The following is a 24,838-nucleotide window of genomic DNA, read 5'->3' as shown; positions in this document are numbered from 1 at the left end:
ATTTCCATGCCTGTTTCTTATCTTTCAAGCAATTCCTAAAAGCTCACCAGCAAACTGATATCCTCCTACTTCTGATTTCAATTAAAGGTGGGTCTAAGGAATAAATCCAGAGATTCTGAAATAATCACCATGTGTTTGCAAAATCACACGTAACCATACCCTAGAAACAGCACATGTTAAAGCTGCTAGGTCAAGCACTCAAATGCTAAAGTTAATATTGATTACAGTATTTAATTTACCTTATATATTACAATAGATATTTAATTATATATCTACCTACCAATCTCTATTTCATGTATCTGCTCCAAAGAGACATGCAATACTGAAAATAGTCACCTGCAGATCTCATGCCTCTCTAATTGTAGAAACCAGCATACGCAACATTTAAGGCCTTTTCCCAGTTAAGGAAGCTTTGTATAGATTCCGATATCACATTTCAGTGTAGTACCCAGAACACCTTTCCAGTAAAAGATTTAAGCTACATTTTAGCATCTCACAGGTTTGCTCTCTACCTCAGTCCTACCCCCAGGAAGGACAGACACAGCTTGTTTCCATGGAGAGCTAATGGCAGAAAAGCATACCTTATTCCAAGTGCAAGTAGTGGTTTGGTATGGATCTAGACTCTTCTTCTTATTCTTTGGACAAAGTATGAAAGTTCTCTCTCACACATAAGTGGTTTAGCACCACCTTTATTTTTAGAATTGTAGATGTTTCTTTACGGCACAGAAAACAAGTTGATTGAGAAAAGAACAATAATCTGAAATTCTCTCTATATACTATGCAAGTCAGTATAGAAACTAGGATCAATGGGTTCATCACACCTACTGAAGCCAACAAGATGCATGGCAACGTTTTGTAAGAATTTAGGTATCTGAAGCACTGAAGAATTCATGCTATTTTGTCTAGGTTCACCAAAACAATCTCTCTAGTTGTCACGGTTTGAGGCTGGGCCGGCCACTAACAAATGACAGACGCTCTCTACTAACCCCTCTCCCCTCCCAAAAGGGAAAAGGAGAGAGAACAAGGGAGAGAGACTTTACAGTTTGGAAAAGAAAACTAAAACAGCTTTAATGAAACAATAACAATAAAAGAAAAGATAAATAATAAGGAAAAAATGAAATATATACAATATGTACAAATATATACAAAACCAATACCGAACCCAACTCCCCCCAACCCTGATGACAACACGTCACCACCACACTGCAGGGCTGGCACTGGGGCAGTCCCAGGCTGGACTCGGCAGCAGACAGGGATGGGATACAGGAGCTGGACTCAGGCACTGGATTCAGGGATGCACAGATCAGTCCTCCTCAGATGTCGGCCATCGAAGAAGAGAGGAAGAGACGAAGAGAGTGAGACCCTCGTGATCTCTCAGCTTTATACTGAATATGACGTACATGGGATGGAATACTCTGTTGGTCAGGTTTGGGTCACCTGTCCAGTTTGCTCCTCCCTGTAGGTGCGACCCTTTTCACTCCAGGCACCCCAACACGGAGTACAAGATTTAGCAGTGACCTTGGTCGCCATAAGAACAAGTATAAGCAAGGGCCTCTCTGCATCCCATTCCTTGGTACGAACTATAAACACCAGGCCTTATCACTGCCAGAAGCAATCACTGTCTGGAAAAACATGCTGCTGTTTCAGAAAGTGCCGTTAGTTAGAGGGGACTTAACTGAAAAGTTAAAGCACTAAACCAGAATTAGTTCTGATTTAGCCCAAACCAGGACACTAGTCAATGCAAGAAATTAATAATGAAGAAAATACTAAATTAATATGCAAGAAGGTTAAGACCCATTTAGAAACTCATGCCTAAATTGTCAATTGGCTAAACAAAGAGTGGGTTTATATCATCAACCAAAGATGACTGCATCACAAACAGAATGAAAAATTTGCAGCTGTGCTCTGTCTCAAGCTTAGTCCCAGAAAAGCAGACATTTTTCTGTGACCCTCCGTGTCCAAGTAATGCCCACTCAGTGCCAGCACTTCGGGTATTTGTAAAACAATAGTATGTTGCTACCATCTGAGTTCATGTTGGGAGATCAATCTATTGAGTTATAGATAACCTCAAATATGACTAAGAGTTTCCATGACAGTATCTCCTAACACATAGCCTTCTAGTTTCTAATCACGACACACAGGTGTATGTAGTATAGAGCTCATTCGTTTAGATCTTAATTACTTCCTTCAAATATTGCAGCAACAGCTTATATTAGAATAGAATCATAGAATCATGAGTTTGGAAAAGACCTCTGAGATCATTAAGTCCAACTGTTGACCTAACACTACCAAGTCCATTGTTAAAGCCTCTCCCTAGGTGCCACACCTACACATCTTTTTAATACCTCCAGGGATGGTGACTCCACTACTTCCCTGTGCATCCTGTTCCAGAGCTTAACACCACTTTCGGTGAAGAAAATCCATCCTAATATCAACTCTAAACCTCTCCTGGCAGAACTTGAGGCCATTTCCTCTTGTCCCATCACTTGTTACTTGGGAGAAGAGATCAATACCCACCTCACTACAACCTCCTCTCAGGCAGTTGTAGAGAGCAATAAGGTATCCCCTCAGCCTCCTCTTCTACAGACTGAACAACCCCAGTTCTCTCAGCCACTCCTCATAAGACCTGTTCCCCAGACCCTTCACCACCTCCGCTGCCCTTCTCTGGACATGCTCCAGCACCTCAACGTCCTTCCTGTAGTGAGAGGCCCAAAACTGCACACAGGATTCAAGGTGCAGCCTCACCAGTGTAAAGGGGCACAATCACTTCCCTACTCCTGCTGGCCACACCATTTCCGACACAGGCCAGGATGCTGTTGGCCTTCTTGGCCACCTGGGCACACTGCTGGCTCATGTTCAGCCAGCTGTCCACCAGCACCCCCAGGTCCTTTTCCACCGGGCAGCTTTCCAGCCACTCATCCCCAAGCCTGTAGCGCTGCACGGAGTTGTTGTGACCCAAGTGCAGGACCTGGCAGTTGGCCTTGTTAAACCTCATACAATTGGCCTTCACCCATCGATCCAGCCTGTCCAGGTCCCTCTGCAGAGCCTTCCTGCCCTTGAGCAGATAAATGTCCCCATCCAATTTAGTGTCATCTGCAAACTTACTGAGGGTGCTCTCGATCCCCTCATCCAGATCATTGATAAAGATATTAAACAGAACTGGCCCCAGTACTGAGCCCTGGGGAACACCACTTGCGACTGGCCACCAGCTAGATTGAACTCCATTCAACACAACGCTTTGGGCCTGCCCATCCAGCCAGTTTTTTACGCAGTAAAAAGTACGCCTGTCCAAGCCATGAGCAGCCAGTTTCTCTAGGAGAATGCTATGGGAAATGGTGTCAAGGGCTTTACTAAAGTCCAGGTAAGCGACATCCACAGCCTTTCCCTCATCCACTAAGTGGGTCACCTGGTCATAGAAGGAGAACAGGTTAGTCAAGCAGGACCTGTCTTTCATAACCCATGCTGACTGCACCTGATCACCTCGTTCTCCTGTATGTGCCATGTGGTGGCACTCAAGATGATCCAAAGCATTCTCTGACTCTTCAGATCTGCTGTATGACAGTCCCAGTTAACATCCGGGAAACTGAAGATGCCTGTAAGGATAAGGGCAACTGATTTAGAGGGGTGTTGTTAATTCCTTATAGAGTGATATATCAGTGTTATCATCCTGGCTGGGTGATCTGTAGCACACTCCCACAACTTCTGCTTTATTAGCTTTTCCCCTAATCCTTACCCAGAAGTTCTCAATCATGTGACCTCCAAGTACAAGCCCTGTACAGTCCTGCCCCTCCTCTACACACAGTGCTACCCCTCCACCTCGCCTGCCCTGCCTGTCTCTCCTGAAAAGCATATAACCTTCCATCACAGGACTCTTCCCACCAAGTCTCACTTAGGCCAACATTGTCATAGCTCTGGGACTGAGCCAAAGCTTCCAGTTTCTCTTGTTCATTCCTCATACTGCAGGCATCCATCCACTGTATGTGCTACATCGTGGAGCAGAGTGAAAGCCCTCACTAGCACACTGTCACTCAAATGTCATCATGCTGTGTCAGAGCTTATCACTAGTAACCCCGTTCTGCCTCACACCTCTGCTGTGTCAGCTTCCCAAGCAATGGCCACGGCCTGGGCTTCTGAAGGAGAGGGCATGTGGAGGGCTGTTGCACTTCAGTGCAATGCTTCAAGCAACAGAACACAGCACGTGCCGCTGCACGGAAGCTTCATGCTGCGGACCCAACTGAGACCTTGGTCCTTGGGAAGAAAGGCTGGTCTGAGAAGGCAGGCCAGCCCCTTTGCCAACCGCCACCTTGCATTGAGCTGCAATGATGGGGTCAGGCTTGTTTTTGTTGAGTGTTCCCTTCATCCTCATTGCATAAACACCATCTTGAGACAGCCTTCAACCATCACATCACCCACAAGTTCGACTGTTCACAGCAGGTCTAGTGAGGCACCTTCCCTGGTTGGCTCACTCACCAGTTGTGTCAGGAATTTCTCTTCCACACAATCCAGGACCCTCCTAGACTGTTCCCTCTCTGCTGTGTTGTGTTTCCAGTAGACATCTGGGAAGCTGAAGTTCCCCATAAGAACAAGGGCTAGTGATCGTAAGACTTCTTTCAGTTGCTTACAGAGTATTTCATCTGCCTCTTCATCCTGGCTGGGTGGTGTGTAACAGACTCCTACCATGATATCCGCCTTGTTGGCCTTTCCCCCTGATTCTTACCCATAAACACTCAACCCTTTCATCACCACCATCAAGCTCTAGACAATCAAAACACTCCCTAACATAAAGGGCTAGCTACCTCACCGCCTCTCCTTCCTTACCTATCCATTCTGAAGAGTATAGACATCCATTGCAGCACTCATATTCAATGTTCTTGAACGCTCTTCAAAGATCTACAAGGCTCAGTCCTCTATTCACTAATAAAAAGAAATAAACCTGTATTTTCAGCACCATATTTTCAGTTCAGTGTCATGAACTTATGGTGATTTTCCAAAGCCTGGAATAAAAAGTAGTTAGAGCACAGTCCAGGATTTAGAAATCCTCAATCAACTCTTAAATTCTCAAGCTTTTTCAGAAGGAAGCAAAAGACAGTTTAGGGATCAACGTAAAAAAATGGTCAAGTACAACAACCACAACTCACTGGATCCTTGCTTATCATTCGCTCTGTCCATCAAGAGCTTTAAGTTTTCATGAAATTGTATTTAATTATCACCGAAGGCCATGTATTCCTTGTTCCAGGCGACAGAAAAGCTCAGAGCACTGATAAGAGATCCACAGTGTATAAAACATCTTTCTAAAAATTAAATGCTGGTTTCTGCCACAAACATGACAGTCGCCTAATCACTTAGTTTCTTAGCGTTCATGGTTTTGGTTGTCCATTTCAAAACCTAAGGGTTAACTAAACACTCATGATTAGCTAAACACCCAAGTGCTCCTCAGTACACAAGAAAATGTAAGTGCAGTCTGAAAAATAACTTGCATCTCAAACTAGTCAATGAAGTTGGTGTGTTGGTTTTGGTTTTTTTTAAACAGTACTTTTAGATTCAGTAGCCTTTAACAATAATAAGGTAGTATTTCAGAGGCAAGTTGTGTGAAGACATAAAGAAGTATCTTAAACATCCCATATTACAGTATGTGTCACACAGGAAGCCCCACAAATAATAAGGCTGTATTTTGAGTAAGGTTCAAACAGATGTGGTAATAAAGATATGGAACAACTTTTTACCAGAAAAATAAAAATTGAGCATCTGAGAACTGAATACAGCCTTAAAATTACACTACCTCAGTTACTATCACTCATCCTGAAAAATTAAAAGAGGAAGATATCCTGAGAAAATATACTATTTAATTTTACAAGACAATCAATGAAGCTGTACAGTGGCTTAATTCTGACATAGCTGACTCTGCAATCTTCACGTTTGAAATATCCTTCAAAAAAGCTACTGAAAGCTCCCAAAAAGCTACTGAAAAGTACACGAGGGTGTATTTTTAAGCACTCAGGTGTAACACTCCAAGTCTCAAAAAGAAGTTCTGAGGAAAATTTTAGTTTGAATAAAAAGAAAACACTAACTTGAAAAAGATTTTTACTTGCAATAGTTCTGTAGATCTGTAAGAGCACAAGCAAATGAAAGCATGGGCTTATGAAGCAAAGTGCTATGAATTTTAACTAGAAGTCTAGCAACCAATTGTGCCCATTAACAATGTTCTCAAGTAAATATACCCTTTTTATATAATTTCAGATGCTCCATGGCATGGAACAACTCTATCAAACAAAAGGTTGTGACCGAAGAAGTAACTGTAAGTCTTCCTTTTCTAGATACCTACCTGGCAAAATTAAAGACACACTTATTGCATATGTCACAGTATCTGTAATTGCTTTTATTCTAAGTGGCACAGACAGCATAGACTTTAATCCATGAAGACCCTGAGTAAATTTCCTAGTTACAAACATGTGCATTGAAGTCTCTTCACTCCATTATTATCACTAGGTGTATTAAAGCATATAACAATAACACCTGTTAACTAAGTGGACATAACTATAACTGCAGTGTTGAGGTAGCATTTCAAGTAACATGCTTTCAAATTCCTTGCTCTCCAAAAAGACTAAAACTGTTCAGCAGTTCTTAAAATAACTCCTTCCAGTATTTCATCCAAGACTATAGGAAAAGGGGGAAAAAAGCAAGTTTTAAAAAATTATCTTTATTTTTTTGTCTTACATTTAAACAGGGATGTATTTTTTAAACATCCAACCAATCCAGCCAAAAAAATCATTAGTTTAGACGGGTAAAAATAAAGCTATAAATGAAAAGCATATTGGCATAACCTGGACATACCTCCATTAGTACTGGCCACTTTGCTTTGCTAGAAGAAAACTCTCGTCAACATTAAAATCAAGCACTTAAAAAAAAAAAAGTTGCTGAAAAGCAAGTGCCCAACTACTGGTCATTTCAGCAAATGAGTAGCCTTTATATATTCAAATATTTTAAGTCCATAATATACACACTTTCTTGTGATGTGTATGGAGTTCAGATCATAGAAACACTGTACAGGTGAAAAGCCTCTGAGAGTAAAACTAATCAGGTGTGTGAGAAATACACATACCACATGTACTTACAAATCTTACAAACCAACAAATTTGGTCAAGTAATACAAAGGAGGATGTGTTTTCATATGAGAATGGTCAAGTAACCTACCTTTTAAGCTCAAATCAAAACAAAGAAGTAACTTAATGAGTTTGAGATAATCAATAACACAAACAGGTGCAGTAGAAACTTAGGATGCGTTATAAAGTACATTTTTGTAGTCTGAGTTCAGGTTTTTTTAAAAAAAAACCCTTAAGATCATGAACAGTAAAAATGACAAAGCTCAAAAGTATACATATGAGCACATAATCCAAACAATAAAATACACTTTTGGCTGTTAAGGAAAGATAAATTACAAAACACAATTAAAATCCTTGTAAACGCAATAGTGAATTCAAAGATGTGCATTTATTTTCTTACACATTTTAAACGCTACCACAAAACAGATTAAAAATAAATAAGTATGCCAAAAGGCATGTGTGGATAGAAAAAAATGCTAATGAGCTCTAGAAGAATTATAAAAAATTGAGATAATTTGAGTTTTGGTCAACAATTCTGCCTAATCACTTCCATCTTTCACATCCTTTCTTCAATAACCGGCAGCTGAATGTGACAAAAGCACACTTCTGTCATTATGGCTTTAAAAGCAGCATATATTTTCTGAAGAAAATATAAAATGGGCCACCTTGTCTACAAAATTGCTGATTTGTTTATATTGCAGACACCCCATTGGACTGTGGGGAAGTACCTGGCACATCCTTGCCATCCTACTATAGCAGTGACATTACACTAAAAGACATGAAATTGCCAGGAAAAAAAATCTTGGGAAATTTAGGGGTAGCACGCAGAGAAGGGAGAAGTCTAACTCACTTCCATTGCATGTGTTTTCTGAATTAAAGAGTAAAATAATTTACAAACAGATCTCTAACATTGCATGGCACATCCATATTTTCAAGTTAAAGATGTTGTCAATCATCAGTTGCCTTAGTGAACATATAGGCTTTAATACTGATTCCACTTTAACCAGATTGACATTTATTTCTTTTACAATTCCTCTGTAGATCTCTTTTGAAGGTATTTCAATCTTACCAGTATTATTGGAAGCACAACTTAAATTATACAAAATTCTGTATTCTTTGTACAAACATCTTGTCATTTCAACTGTACTGCAATTCCATTGTAGGCATAAAAGCAGGTTTTAAAACCCAGAGGCTACTGGAAGTACTTTCTGTTCATTAGTATCGCCAGCATTTAGACAACAGCAGTTAAAACAGTCTCCTCAGTATCTCTAGACAGTGACTGTACCATGGTATCACAGACAGGGTTTAATGTTGATACAATTTGACTACAGTATCACCAGTAATAATGGAGCAAAAGAAAAAAAACAAATCAGTGCAGGTATCAGAAGAGAAATCTTAAGGTTTTGTATTTTTCTTTATGGTTGTGCATCTGTATTTTTCCCTTGCATTTCTGAAGAAAGCTGTTTTCGATACGCTGCTACAAACTCAAGTAACAGATTTATGACATCTGTCTTCAGCTAGGACACTGCTAGTACTTCCTAGGACAGAAGAAACGCTTTTCAAGTTTAGTTTCGCTGAAAGTACTGTTCATTTGTACCATTTCATTGGTCCATTTGTTGATGGCCAAAGAAACACTCGTATTTGACAAAACCTAAACTTTTCACAACAGATTAATTAAAGAAACAAAAGATGGATACAGGAGAACCAAATCAAAGCACACAGGTATGTCATTGTTTCTAAGGGAGTCCTTGGAAAATACGTGGTCATTATAGATGATTTTGCTTTTTGGGGTTTTTTTAAGATCACAAACCAGCAGTTGGACAAATAAGCAATCTCCCATGTTCTGCTTGGTTCTAGTCATTTGTGGCGCTGAATATTTTTCCTTTTCCTCCGCTTGAAAAAACAGCAGCACCTGCAGGTGTGACATGAATTACATATGACATAAAAAGAAATCACAGAACTGTTTCCTGTATTTGTTTGACTTGAAGTATATAGTTCAGGTATAGTCAGCACTACAAGGAACACGTTAAGCTCTGTTGCAGGTGATTGATTTATTAGTGAAAAAAACTTTAGTAGAGACATTTTTGACACATTTCCCCTTTTTTTGGAAAAAAGTATCAGATTAAAAAAGCTATAATAAAAATAGCCATTGAGTTTAGAGTATTGTGTGAGGGTATCAAAAGCACGGGCATTATAGGCCAACTTAAAAACGTACTTCTAAGAACAAAGAATGTTCCATTACCTGAGTACTCTTTCACATTAACTGGTATTATGCCAAATAGAAGCTTGGGCTTAAGATCGCGTCATCTGAACTGTGCACTTAGGACACTAGTGTTGCTAATACAAGAACACAAGTTTGTCAACCAGAACTTGGAAAAACATTCCCCAAGGCTATTCCCCAAAATATTATAGAAGAAAATGTTCATGAACAATATATTGTATGTTCTGATTCAGTGCTGTCATGATATTACTACAGTGAAAAATCACAGCTTTAAGTATATTGAAGTATACTGACATTCTTTCTTCTGCTTTATTGCATACTACATGAAGGAAACTAAAATTAACAAATACTGTGAATTTCACTCAGCAAATAGAAACAATCTGAACATAACTGAAAAAAACAAGAAAAATAATTGGAGGGAGTTAAAGATAGATAATAGAGAGGAGGACTGCAGAAGTAATTTTTGAAAATGGACTAAAGAGGAAAGCAACAAAAAAAGTTCTCATTTGCATGTAATGTTAACCTTATTTTACATAACTCCCAGCTCCTGACACCACCTTTAAAAATAAAGTTTCCATGTAGTAAAGTATTCACAATTTGCCATCACAAGTGAACATGCAAGCTGTCTTATCTCAACAGAGCTTGCCCCATGGAATTCTGCAGTTTGGTTATTGAAGTCTCACTTGCAGTGCTATATACTCAAGACTTTCTTAAACTATGAAGTAAAAGAGAAGGGCAAATATAAATGTACTGCATCAATAGCCTATCAGTAAGTCCTTAAGTTCACCAAACATTTCATGCCACTAAAATTCAAAACGAATCCTGCTGATTTAGTTTGAAATATGGGAAATGGGGAAAGCGTTTGAAAACCAGGGAGAATTAAGGGTCTAAAAATAAGGTTCTACAGGGGTGCAAACAACATCCAAAGTAAGGGGAACCAGAAGTTACCTTCTCAAAATATCCAAGGGCACCCTGTCGCTCGGTCACTGAAAAAGTAGCAGTGGGCAGAGGCAGACCAGAGCTGCTCTGAGAGTGACATAACTTTCAGTAGAAAAAAACATTGGTTATTGTTGGAGAGGAAGCCGAAAATTAAAATTCAATAGGGGAAAATTTACATAAATACTTTCACAGGTAGCAGAAACATAATACTGTATCTATTAACTTTAAAGTACTTCTAAAAGCGACATAATTGGTTTTGAAGGCTAGTAGCTGCCAACTGCAACTGAAATCCCCCCATAACCACTAACCCTGTTTTCTTAGCATATGTCTACAACCCCTAACATCCATTATCCCTTAAGAAGGTTTGAACTGGTATGCAGCTGTATGGTATCCAATTTAGTTTAATCCTTTTTCACCCCAATCTTTTTCCAAGTATTTTATATATGTATATACAACAAACATCATATCAAAACAAAGCATTTTACAGTGCTCCTCCCTTTCAACTTGAATTATCCTATGATCCTGTAAACGAGGAAATCCTACCCTGGACTGTGATGGTAAATCACTTTTGTACCCGTTTCAGATTAGAAGGCCTCAAAAAAAAAAATTTACTGAAAAAACTTGTCTCTATTCAACATTTTAGTATATACAGAACACAGGTTACATTAGTAACTGTAGGAAGACAAAAATGTGGCAGAGAGTTAATTTATATTCTAAAAAAACTTTTAACTACATTTTGCTTATATGGAGCATGTTCTCAAGAAACAGCAGATCACACTTAAGTGCTTAGGACTACCTGGATCCTCTGTGTAATTCAAGGACTCTTCAGATTTTCTTGCTTTCCTTCGCAGAAAGTTTTAACCCTTCCTTGCTGCAAATCTCATACTTTATTCCTTCTCCATAGCCTGTTTAGTTTGCTACTTCTCTTTCAACCAGAGAAGAGCATCATGCAATGGGGAATATAAGAGTTCTATCTTTAATAACATAAAGCACTACTTTTTAATCTCTGGCTTCTGGAGTTTGCATAATACTATTACAAAAACTATAACTTCTGTTGACAGTTTTGTTTTGTTTTGAATTATAAGAACTATTCAACTGTATTTTAGTTCAGGGAATTTCACTAAATGCTGAATACTTATTTGGTGTGGGAAAATAAATCCCTTATTAATATGTAACATACCTAAGGAGCGTTAAAGGTATGCAAATTCCATAAAGCATTGTAAACTACAGGACTGGCTTGGAAACTTACCAAAATGGATATTTATCAGTGTAGAAGTGCTAGACCTGTCAAACCTTCCAAGGCCAAATAAATGTCATTTTAAAATATATGCACATTTACATAGGAATAAGACAGGTCAGATTAGATTGCCTAATAAATTTTATGAAAGAAACATAACACTGAAATTAGAGCTCCACAGTATATGGTATCTTGAAGAAAATAATTTATAATAGAAATGCAGATATGTTCCTAAGAATATTGTCACTAGAGGGTGTTATTATCACTTATATATATATTACATTGCTTGAAGCCATATTTGAAGCTACACATAGGGTCATTATTAATGAGTAATAAACTACAAATTCATCATATTACTCAATAAGTATGCAAAATGCACAAGAATAGATATGCTTTGAAAATGTCTAATTCCATGAAAGGAACTTTCTTCTTTTCAAAGAAAGCATTTAATGACTGCTAACCTCCTTCTCTACAGGGAATAAAATATTTCTATAGCAGGCAGTATAATACTAATTTTTGAAACTTGAGAAACAACTTATTTTTCCTGTACAATCTAAAGGTACCTTTCAGATATTCCCTGAAGTAGCAATCTCAGTATTATGGTTATGAACATTTCTTGTCCTACTTAAAATATTATCATTACTTTTTTCTGTTAAATACCCTTCCCTCTACCACTTAAGCAGTCCCTTGGCACAACATGCTAAAACAACTTTGGTTCTCATCTGTGTTTAGAGAGCTGTGGTTTTATACTTGTCATCTAGCATGTGACAGCAGTTTACTGCAGGTTTATAAACAGGTGCTTAAAATGGCAAAAAGAATGCAAGATGCAAAAAGGACAGATCATGTAATCTTTTCCTGTTTGCCCTTCTCTGTCATCCCATGACAGATCCTTTTGATTATTCAAACTACACATGCTTCATAGAAGTAACTGTTCTGACGGCCAGCAAAGGAAGGAAAGAAAGGCTGATTGCTCAGGGATAACTGGAAGACCATCCCTAGAAGATAAGATCTACAAGTGTCAGGGAAGAACAGTGATTAGGTTAGTTTTCCCTCTGCTTTACAACTCCAATAAGTAACAACTGAAATAGGACTGAAAGCTACTTTTAAAAAAACAACCAACCAACCAAACCGCAAAACAAAACCAAAAAAACAACATCAAAACTGCAAACGCAAACAAAAAACTCCAACAAAACAAAAAAAACCCCAACAAACAAAACAAATAAACAAACGACCAAAAAACCCTAAACCAAACACCCACCACTAAGTCATGCTTGCTGCATAGCAACACTTGAGGAGTATGAGGATGTGAAAGCGTAAGATTTAGAATATATACTGCATATGAGTGCATAAACATGTGTCAAACAATGGAACTGTTGGATGAATATCCTGAAAGAATAATATGCTTACTGAAAAAAAATTCTTATCCTTTCTGATTTACAGCATCCCACTGTAAAGGTCACAGAAGATCTAATATTTGGCTAAACAGTATTTGTGTTTGTAGTTAAAAATCACAGATCATAGGGACCCTTCAATCTTTGACATGAAGATATAGTCATTCTAAGCTTCTAAAAGCATTTATCCAAAGGGAGGGGAAAGCAAATTTCTCTATGTGCAGCCTGTCAACATCCTTGCTCTTTGGGGTCTTTTTTGTTTGTTTTAAATATAAGAAAACTGAATTCTTTCCAGAAAAATAATAATACAGTAAAGACAGCATATAAAGAACTGGTTTTCTCAGTCCTCACTGAAAGCTAGTGCACAAGTGCAGCAAAAGAGATACCTCCATTCACAATTCACTACATAAAAAGCTGCACATAAATCTTACATACCAAAACCAGAAACTGCAGAACGATCACTTCAAGAAAAAAATTGTACTTTGAGAAATTTCTCCTGATCTAAAAGTTAGGAAAATGGGCCCTACAAAACCTACTGCTATTAAGGAACACTTACTGGATTTTTCTGCTACTAATATACCCTTCATACTTGAGTGCCTCTATGTTATGATAAACTAGATCTATACCCTTGTAAAATTCTATTCCAAGCAAATTATAAAAGAAAAGTTAAGACTGCCTTTAGCTGCCAAGAATATTTTTCTGTAGTACTTTGCAAATGTGACTGTACTATTCAAATATATGCCTACATTAGTTGTCCACCCCATGTTAACAGACCTTAATATTTTCCTCTTTCATTACACCGTAACTTTAAGGAACGCTGAAGTTATGTTTTAGTAATTAGTTAGCAGGTTGTCAAAGACTTAGTACTCTGGTAATGGGCAAGGTTCAAACATTTGCTAGCATTTACTACTAGTATTAAAATACTAACTGAACACTACAATATCTGAAAAGAATGTTTTCCACTGTAAAAAAAGGATAGCAACTAAGAAAAAATATTCTACTAACCACTAAAAAGGATTAAATAAAGTACACAACAGACTACACAACTTAAAAGCAAGCAAGATTTGAAGCAGGCAAAATAGCTCCTGAAGGTGGCTGTTCATAAAAAGTTGATTGTTTCACAATATTAAAACATCTTTTGTGATTTCCAAATGGACTTGTTATTTTAAAGTTCTCTAAATTAGTTTTAAACCAAACAATAAGAACAAAGACCCGGGGGCTATTTCTGCCTGCATGTGCTGTAGAACTCACCACATGTTCAACACTTTCTGGCAGCTATACAGAGAGAGAGTAAGGGAAAAGAAAGAATCAGAATACCACACAGAGGAAGAATTTTATATCTCTCATATATAATTTTCAGTAGTCAGAACACTGTCTTAAAACAAATATTTCAATATTAGTTGAAATATCAAAAATGCATGCACTTCTCTATACTAGAGATGTGTTATTGAGGGCTTAGCCTAAAAAGCACAACCTATAGAAAGTCTATTATTTAAATATTTAAAGCCAAAATTAAATATAGCACTATGGTTTTGCCCCTCACCAGTGGCTACTCAGTTTAGACAGTATTTTTTTAATAACTATGTAAGAAAAATTTTGAAGTAGCTGAGCACACAAGATCCAAAGAACACAAAACGATGGACATACTTAGTTTCATCCATTACTTCTACTTCTGCAGGAGCTGTGATGGGTGCATTTGAACGGCCTGCAGTTGGGTCATCTGTGTTCAGTTCTCCATTTGTTGAGCTTACTACCTGAAATCACCAGAAATACTTGAAATTATGCTAGTGCCAGACATAAGTTTATCAATTCCTGAAGTTACAACACATCTTCAAAAATCAGTAATTTTTGTTAATTCTGTAATCCTTTTTGTTCCTATAATAGTATCTTTTCCAGGTTTTATTCCTGCATCCCTATGCTGCTGCCATTTTTCTTTCATATCTACCAGTAGAAATGACATCTATGTGACAGACTCAAAGACAGTGGACTGAGCAAAGCAATTCTGTTGATCAAGTTTGCTGATCTCCCTCATGTCTCTTCAGAGCCTTAAGGGAAGGCACTAAACCCTTTCCAGGTATCAATTCAGTCAGTCTTACTGTATCTCTGCTTCTTTACTGTATTTAAGTTCCTCAGTTTCCTTCTTTGTGTGGCCTGATTCAGTTGTATCTCAAAGAGTACTCATCAGAAGAGGAGAAAACTAAGACATTTTCAAGACCTAAAAGTGTAGGTGGTGTTTGGTTTTTATTCTTTGAGCATGAGAACACTTACTGCCATGAAAAAAAAAAAAAAAAAAAAAAAAAGAGATTCATCTTCATTACTATTTTCTCAAATTCCTTTGTAAATTCTTGAGCCACCAGGACAGCTCTAGTTCTCTGGGAATGTTTGTTTTGACTTTAAACCAAATGGAACCTAATATTCCCTCTCTCAGTTCCTGTCAGCTTTCCTGCATGACAAACGGAGCTATTCCAGAGGCCTCTCCCTTATTCTCCTCAGAGAATCTGCCAGGAAGATGGTTAACTGGATATAGACAAATGCATACCTGGTCAGCACTTGCAGCAGCAAATGCTTGACCAAGCAACATTGCACAAAAATACCGTTCTGGCTAAATAATATAAGAGCCTGCAGAAAACATCTGTAAGACAGTCAGCTACAGGAAAGTCGACCAATAGTAGTTCATAGTTCAAGATTCTTACTAGCTGTTGCCTGAAGGTCAGAGATTAAGGTAGAAGAAAGCAGAGGAAAGGAAAGTCATCATTATAATGTTACTATTCCCCTCACCCTTCCAAGCTCTCCTCTTAATGTAGCAGTTATGTCTCACTTATAACCAGAGCTAATAGCCTTCCTATTGAGGTTTGCTTTCTAGTTCCTATTGTAACTAAGTACAGAGCTTCAGAAGTTTGCTGAATTTAAGCCATTTTCCATGCCATATGCCTACATTAGGCTGAGTTTTCTTCAAGTTTCACTAAAATAGGAACCACTGCCAAAACAGCCCTGCAGCCCAATAACAAAACAAAAGGAAAGATGTCTGAGATTGAAGAATCTAACTACTTAATACTTCAGCTTTAAAGAACTGATAACAATCTTCTTCTTGGGTCAATGCACTGCCACACGGTAAGAAAGAACAAAGCTTACTTCAGAGTTTCCCAACACATTTATATGCTTACAAGAGAAGCTATAACAACCTGTTTGGTGACTCTTTTCTTGAAATTCTTCAAATTTACTTCAAAACTGAACAGTATTTCTTCACAGTGGGAGAAGTCTTTCTTTTCAAGACAGCATTTGTCCTAGGGTGTTTTTTATTAATTTAGGAAGACTGTATTCTCTAAGAAACTTTGACACAAACTTTGTAGAAACCTTCACACCAGATAGCAGAAGACTGTCCTGCCTTGCTCCAGCTGGTCTCCATCAGTGAGATAGAGATCAAGGAGAAAGAGATCTCAGTCCTTCCCATATACATACATGAGACATCCACCAAATATGATCAAGTGTAACTGCCTGTTGCATGGCTTAGTTTAGATGGGAGGAAAACAAAGTTCATCTTTCTGGAAAGAGTTGTGAACTCTGAAAGCGTAAGTGAACCAAAGGGTATTAATAGTCTGAAAAATAGCATCAGCCATGCTTCTTCAGAATCACAAATGCCCTGAGTTTCACTCTAGTTGCTACTGCTGAAAACAGCTCTAGGAACACTCTCAGTAAGATGAAGAAACGAGAACTAATACACCTGCAAGAAAGCAAAATATATACCTTTAAAAAGAAAGCACTAACAAGGAATCATTTAAGGGAGCACAAGAGATAGGCAGGAGTGCTTCAGTTCCAGTATCAGTAAGGCTACCGCTGTATAATCTTACAATCGTAAGTTCTGTACCTTTCTAAAATAACCTACAATGTCAGAATTCAATTCTCTGTGACATCAGTAAAATGTTTTGTAATCTGACCAGAAAGTGCATTTGGTAAAAGACTGATAATGCAGGGTAAATGAAGCAGCGTTAACACTTATACACTCCAGATCCCAGAGCATCTGAGCTTAAGTTAGATCAACCATTAGACTTCTCTCTCAGACTACATGCCAGTCATCTCAAAAATCAGCACAACACCACAGAACAGGTAGAAAGATATGGGAAGGCAACAAAATTGAACAAGAATATATCACCTGGAAGACAGCGTATGCACTGAAGGTGTGGTACACTAAATTCTGTAGCTGGATGTGCCACAAACAAGGCACAAAGAAGATTCATCATAGTGGATCCACATAAAAAGCTAAAACTTTAGGAAAGGAGAGAGAATAACCAATACACAAAACTAACAGTGCTTAAAGAGAAACTTTTAATTTAACTTCTCTACTTATGACTGGAGTTGGACCGGATTTCCTCAGTAGCCTGATGAAAGATGGGAGGCACAATTCATCTCGTAAATAATTTGTATACAATTGTAATGAAAAAGTGTGGATATTGAAGTTGTGATTTTGCATCTAAAAATTCTGTTAACAAAAAGTACATGAATATTTTTCCATGAATAGTCACAGAACTAGGTTTCTGAAAACTAATATTTTAAACTAAGTTTCAAATCAAGGTGTTGCAATGTTGAAGATTAACTTAAACTATTTACCTATATACAAGTGAGAGATTAACCACTAAACTGAAAATCTAAAACAACTTTAAGCATTTTGATAACAGATCTTATCCTGGTTTAAATTAGTTCCTTCAAGTCTCATCAGTTCTTTTAAAACTTTAATTTGAAGAGCACATCTATAAAGACGCATATGCGTCACATTGGCTGTTTCTTGCTACCCTCTATGCCATGAGGCAAACAAACTTAAAACACTAGACCCGCTACCTAATAATGAGACATACTAATTGTGGAACAGATTCGGTTTTTAGATATATGGTCCTTTAGAAGCTTGATACAGGCCAGTAAGTTAAGCCTGAACACCAGCTCCCCAAATGGTAACCGTCAATCTTCAGGCTAGCCTCATGCTTTGCTTTGAATTTGTATATAAACTCATCTTTTACTAGCTATGTTCAAAAATCAGAGAGTCGCTCAAAACACATTTGGCTGATTTTAATGCTTATAATCACAAAAAGGAATTGCAAAATTTGAAAAAGACCTAGAAAATAATCCTTCATTTCCTTACCAATTTCAGTAATTGAATTCTCCACTCTTAAAAAAAATAAAGCCAGCCTTCATTCATGCCTAAGCAATTAATTAGTGATACCATAGAATGCTTTATGTTTTCTTCTAAAAGCTTCCAGTCAAGACAAAAGAATCAAAAAAATTCACACTACCTTTTTAACTCACAAAAGCTTAGGGAAATTGATTCGTTTCACCTAATGCATTGCTATCTTGACTTCTTGAAGGAGAAGTGTCTTGCAACTCAAAACTACTTATATCAAATACCTAACCTTTCAAGCAGTTCCTAAGCACTTTTCAAGATCTATGGCACTTCACCGGGAACTTTTTAATCTGATCTTTTATCTAACCTTTTAAAGAATTTCCAAATGGGAAAACAGAAAGAGAAAGGATAAGAGAAAGGAGACCAGCTAGCAAGTGATGAAAAAATTAATGAACAGATTATGAGTCTTTATGAGTGCATAAGCAGTTTGCAGTTCATGCAGAGAAGGAAACAATTCAGTGTTTCCAACTGACATTTTTGGGAACTGAGGCAACTTATAAAGACACAGGAGGTTGCTGAATGAATTTCTGGGAGATACAAGTTGCTCTCATTAAAAAGGCTACACAGACTAGAAAGATGGACTGCCATGCTACAGCATTTTTATCTTAGTCTAAATAGAGATAAGTAGAAGAAGGGAGGTGCACTATTTCTAGAGGTCTTCCCTTTACAAATCAATTTGCTAATAGCATTTGAACTTTAAACATGAACTTATGCTAGAAAGTAAAATTAGACATGATTAAGCACATTAGTATATCTCTAATATAGGCCTAGAGAGTCTGGGATAACTTAAATAAATACAAAACCCAGAATGATTACTATTCATGAACAAACCATTTAGAATCTGAATGTTCCCCACTTGAACATCCTTACTAAGAGCATAAAAACATATACTAACACACATATACACATATACCAACATTCAGTCCACTTGAATTTTATATGTCACACTGAAGAATCACTGTTTTAATAATCTTCCACAAAAGGATCTCAGAGACAACATAAGCAGTACAGATAACTAATAGCAGTGACTTAAAGTTATGACTTTAAAATAAAATTATCTGCCAGATTTTCATATCTTGGAGAAAACCAGATAATTCAGCATAAAACCTACCTCAGCGATGAGCAATGACCCACTATGTCACAGAAAAAAATAAATACACTTTAATTCCACACCTTAGACTCAACTTTCCTTTGAACAATTATCTGTGGCACTTTTAGAACTTGTCTTCTTGGTGGCAATGAAGAATCCAGCTAAACTAGCTAGCTAATCACTTAACTTAATAGCATGATCCAGTCAGTGTCACTACAACAAAGTGGTATTTGACAACAGTCAAGGGCTCAAACTTCAAAAAAAATCTGAAGATACTATGTAGTTTTCTAAGTGCCTTTAATGAGGAAGCATCACCATTCCACATTAAAAAGCAATCCAGCTAAGCTGGATTGAAAATACCCTTCTGTACAGCACTTGATCTTCAGACACAGACCAAACGGCTGCAGTTTCGCACACTGCTCTTTTTACACGGCAACTGTTTAGTTTCGACTGATCTAAGTGATCTGAACTCAGAATGCCCACATCTTTTGAGAAAAAAATAGGAAGAATATTATATTAACAGAAAGAAATACTACTGCTATTTCCTAGAAAATGTTCTCCCCACCCCCAAAGGGTATTTAACACATAGTACAATGGAATAAAATCTCTTGGCAGTTGTTACATTTCACCTGAGAAAGAATAAAAGAGTTTTTTAAGTGCTATGACTGCCAAGACAGTGATATGATACACAACTCAAAAGTTCTATTAACTGGAATTTAACAAGTTAAATATGTATTTTTCTAACCTAAAAACTAAAAATAAAAAAATTAAGAAATGTACTAATTTTGGAAGATACAATTTCAAATCCAATTTTGATTCCTCATTATTATACTGTTCTCAAAAGATAAATGACTACCTTTAAACAGATGTTATTAAGAGAACTATCGCAGTTCAAGTTAAATATACAGGTGAAGTTTTTTTAAATATTTGTTAATGGAAAGCATAGAACAATTTTTAAACTTTACTTGATACACATGGTAATTATCATCTACTAGGTTTTCTTACATGATAGTGTTTTCTAAAGCAGCAAAATGTAAAGAATGTTAAGTTTTAATTGAGTTTCGAAGCATTTAGAAAAGATACAGGCTTATCACACTGGTAAGACTACAGCACTGTGTTCTTTACCGTGGACTTCCAGTTCTTTCTTCAGGCATTGACAAACTTTTTCCAAAACAAAACTTCAGAAGAACTATATGTAACTTAGACTGCCAGAATCAAAAAATGCAGGAGACAAAAAAGGATTTTTTTCCCAAATAACATTTTACAAAGCTAAATTATTTTCATTTCAGACTAAAAGCTCAAAACCTCATATAGACTTTGCAAATGGCAATTTGAATCCTTCTTTATTAAATTTAGATTTCCTTATGTATTATCCCAATCATCTCGCCCTTAAATATATTCAAAGAGCAAGTCACCAAAATATAAAATTAAGAGCCAAGCAGGAAAGGCAGCTCTTTGAAGATGAAATAAACTAATAATAGAGGAAAAATTGTTGATTACTACTCATTTTTCCACTGATAAGTGTGAAGCACTGCCCTGGGAAACACTCTTCCAGCCAACTACTGTTTGAACAAAAGTAGTAAACTTTAAGCAAAAATCATTACTTAACACTTTCATTCGAAGTTTAAGGAACAAAAAACATGATTGAATTCAGTGTTGTTCAAGCCAATAGCGTTACTTGTTAATGCATCTAAGTAACACTTAGTAACATCAAAACTCTAAACTTCAGTTGCTTGCACTGATGTAAGTGTATATTACCCCCCAAAAGGGCTGGTTCCATTGTTTTAGGCTTTCGCTAAGAAACGTAGCAGAAATTCCATATATAAAAAGATTCATAGTTTTCTGCACCTGTTTTAATTTCAGTTTGGCAATTGTGAAGTAGTGAATAATGGGAACATTCTGAACATTACTGGAAATTAAGCTTAATATGAAAACAGGAATCATTTCATGCACTGCAGGAAACTAGTATATAATGCAAGATGACTAAGTCATGCAAAGAAGCAGAAAATACCTGTACCGAGCCTCCATGTCTGTCAGCTGCAAGGTGAGCCCTCAAATGATGTGGATTGGCTTGCTGTGAGTCCCAAGCTGCCCTATGGTCTGTTGACTATAATTTTTTAAAGCATTAGGAATACATGCAAAAGAAGAAATAAAAATTCCACAAATAAAGAATTCATCCGTTGTTATTATATCTTATTTTTTAAAAGCATAGAACCACTACATACTCGATTCTTATCTAGATTGTACATCACATTATCTGCATACTTACATATGCCTACACATATATTTTTAAGTAGAAGTAAAGTAGCTAAAACTCAAAACTCCAAGCAAAGTCCACCAACATAACCCTGTACTTAGCATAGGTAAATGGACCAAGATCTAAATTCCTAATGCTTTTACCACCTTGGTTGTTATGCTGGTTTTAAGAAAAAAGGGAAAATGTTATACATACATGTTAGAACCCCAAGAGATGACACAGGATATGGGGAAGAGACAGTGATTAAAAACAGAGAACTAAAAAACCAATTTAAACAAGTATCAGCAGAGAGAAAATTAGCTACTGATGTAACCTACGTTATATCACAGCATCAAACAAGCAACCTTTCAGAATATTTTAAGGTCTAGAGACGTAGAAACACGTTAACAAGTATCTACTTAAATCAAAGAAAAACCAAAGAAAACCTGAGTCAAATTTATTTTGGAGTTCTAATAAAAGCAACAACACAGCACAGATCATTAGAGAAAAGACTAAGTAATGCTGATAATCTTACACAAGAAGTTTACCTGAGTTTTGGACTGTTGCATTTTATCTCTGTGCTGATATGCTTCTCTGTTTGAGGACAGCGCAGGGTCTGAATGTATTGAACCCACTGGAATAGGCTACAAATATAAATAATACTCAGCAACTGGTAAAAAAATAAATTTCTAAGTCTTATCAGAAGTTACTGGTTTGTAATAGAAATTAATCTTTAAATCTGACAGTTTCCTGTAACCTGAAACTATCAAATTAAAGCAAAAGCTTCACTAGATACTTACTAACACTAAAGACAAAAAGAGGCAAACCAAGACTTACACAATTTCATGAGGTAGCAATTTTGAGTATTATCAGACATTAACTTTCTGATAGACTTTAGCCTGATATTTTCTGCACTTAGCAGTTAGGACATTCTGATGAAAGCCTAAAGAAAGGCTTAAAGTAATTTTTAATGCTAAACACTGAAAAAAGATTTAGCAATAAAATACTACGATTCTTTCTGAGAGTCACACAAAGAACTTCAGGGTAAAATGTATAATGTGAAATTAGCCAACCTACATGCACAACCCCTTCCCTACTTATTAAAAATTTGATGTGCTGAAAAAATAAATTTTTACCCTTTTTTAAGGAATATAAACACTGTATTTTCTGTAACTTTAGATGCACCGTGATAGAAACTGATATTCTACATCATTAGACCAATGTATATAAAGTATAGAGGGTTTCTTCATAATGAACTGATAAATATCCGGAGTGTACCTCAGATGGGGAGCAGTTATTGCTTTACATTTTAAAAATACTGTGAGCAAGAAAGTCCCCAAAACAAGAAAATACATGCAGTAATGAAAATTACCTGCGAAGTTTTAAACTCCTCCTTCAACTCAAAAACCAGTCTGAATTCCTACAACCTTCTTTTACTGAACTGAGATTTGGTTTGGTGTCAGGAGTACGTGTTTGGAAAACAGCCTCAATATGAAGGATCTCAAGGCAAAAGATAATGTTTGAAAATGCATCTGAAAACAGGTTTGTAATAGCAGCTGTTCACAACTCTAATAGCAGCCATGAGATGCACATGTATTCTGAATCTCAAGACTATCGCTGGCTCAAAACTGATCACACAAAAACCCCAGTGTATTACTAATAGCGTAATTGTACTCACCAACTGTTTGCCAATCCAGTCATACTCATAATCAAACGTATAGCCTTTCCGATCAAGTAAGTCTGTGAAGAGCTTTCTTAAGTAGTCGTAGTCCGGCTTTTCAAAAAAATCTAGCCGCCTTACATAACGTAGATACGTAGCCATTTCCTCTATATAAATAAGAAATGTACATAATTGCCATACCTGTTTTAATGGCACTCAAAACCGTACTTATTAACATTTCAAATCAACTTCTACCTCCCACTGTAAAACCTGAACAGTTGTTCACCATGAATCTGCGTATTACCAGAAAGAAACGTTACTTAATAGTAATAACATTGTTCAAGATACACTGCCATATTCTAAACATATCATACCAAATGATCTCCCACTAATTTTCCCTTTGCATTACTTGTTGAGATCTTCCAATCAACCTTCCAATCCTGATGTACAGTGTGCCAAAAAAGTGGGGAGAGAAATGCCTCTACTTTTCAGTATTTTTTCTCAATTAATTTTACAAAGACAAGCCTAAGGAAAGGTAAAGAAGGGGGCATGTGACTGTACAGGGTGGACTGTGTCTCACAGAACACCTGTTACTGTAATGTAACCTTCCTTTATTTAAGAAAGGATCCACATGTGTATTCTAAAGCGGGCAACTCCAATTGACCTGTTGAGCTGCAACTGTAGTATGACTATGGAAGGCTGCAACAGCACTGAATGCTTCAGGCATCGTGTTATGCGGTGTTGAGCAGAAGTGGCAAATGTCCTGAACAGAAACACTGCAGAGAAGTACTAAGGTTACCTGAGCTCTTGTAGAATGACTTCTGACCAGTGTCAGTTTAATATCGCTGTTCAGATTTATGTCAGCATACAAATGGAGATTTATTTGGGTAGGTGTTACATGGAAATTATAAGATTCTCCCAGTACTGAAGACAACCAGGGAGATTTCTGAAAAGGTCTGGACCTGCAAAGATAAAAGGAAAGGGCCTTCCTAATCATTAAAGGGTATGAAGTACAGACTGTGAACTAGCAGCCATAACCTCTTAGTTAAGACAAGAGTTCCAGCATAAACCTCTTGGCAGGTGAATAGAGCATACAGTAGTCCCATTCTTGATAATGGGTTTAAGCCATGAAAAGATTCTGAGACAACAGCTCAGAACAAGCTGAGGAACAAGCATCCTTATGGACAGAAGACTGTAAGAATCCAAGGGCTGAAAGGGAGAAAGGGAGGACCCATGAACAAGCTTCAAATCCCATTGAGAAACTACTCAGATATGTGACTACATTTGCAGTAACTCATCCAGGAACCAGTGAAATGAAGGGCATGTGGAAATGAGTCTGAGAATGAGAAAACAGCAGATTGTGAGAAGAGATAAGTGTTCACAAGTTTCACAAAAGACCAAGTCCTACAGGTCCTTCCACTCCAGCAGCTACAGTAAGAAAGAACTGAAGTATTGGAAGAGTGAAGAAAGCAAAAACCTAACCATACTGAAATTTTGGTTCATTCAGACTGCATCTGTCCACAACTTCCTGTTACAGAAAGGAGAAAAAAAAAAAAAAAAAGAAATCACACTGATCATACTGCAGTGGTTTGGAATAGAGTACTGCAATAACTTTTCACAGTCCTATATGGATCAGGTGAAGAACTTGACCTAAGTCCTGGCACATGAGTTCCAGATGGATAGAGCTCTTAAAAACTAACTTGTTTAGGAACCTTTGTACCTCTTGAAAGAGTGGGAAACCAGTCACTGGCAAGTCATTCTGAGAAAAGCAATGACTTCTCACTGACAAGACAA

At 37.1% G+C, this 24,838-nt stretch overlaps 1 protein-coding gene across 9 annotated transcripts in view; it reads right to left on the bottom strand.

Annotated features, from left to right (window-relative positions):
- Window positions 1-8,957: 8,957 nt before the first annotated feature.
- The window catches only part of CSNK1G3 (casein kinase 1 gamma 3), a 58,145-nt gene continuing 42,264 nt past the window's right edge, over window positions 8,958-24,838 (bottom strand). Inside the window, exons 8-14 of one of the 9 annotated variants that reach the window (XM_086479937.1) lie at window positions 23,063-23,211; window positions 21,933-22,028; window positions 21,364-21,379; window positions 21,160-21,248; window positions 14,536-14,642; window positions 14,140-14,163; window positions 8,958-9,012 (exon numbers count right to left, since the gene is read on the bottom strand). In XM_086479937.1, the coding sequence (XP_086336063.1) occupies window positions 8,958-9,012; window positions 14,140-14,163; window positions 14,536-14,642; window positions 21,160-21,248; window positions 21,364-21,379; window positions 21,933-22,028; window positions 23,063-23,211 (536 nt within the window). Of the gene's footprint in view, window positions 9,013-10,304; window positions 10,363-14,139; window positions 14,164-14,535; window positions 14,643-21,159; window positions 21,256-21,363; window positions 21,380-21,932; window positions 22,029-23,062; window positions 23,212-24,838 lie in introns of those variants that run through there. The other 8 variants (XM_086479941.1, XM_086479939.1, XM_086479940.1 and 5 more) reach the window with 8 other exon arrangements.

Source organism: Leptosomus discolor, chromosome Z (genome assembly GCF_034619465.1).
Source record: "Leptosomus discolor isolate bLepDis1 chromosome Z, bLepDis1.hap2, whole genome shotgun sequence".
Classification (NCBI taxonomy): domain Eukaryota; kingdom Metazoa; phylum Chordata; class Aves; order Leptosomiformes; family Leptosomidae; genus Leptosomus; species Leptosomus discolor.
This window is presented reverse-complemented; position numbering and strand designations above follow the sequence as displayed.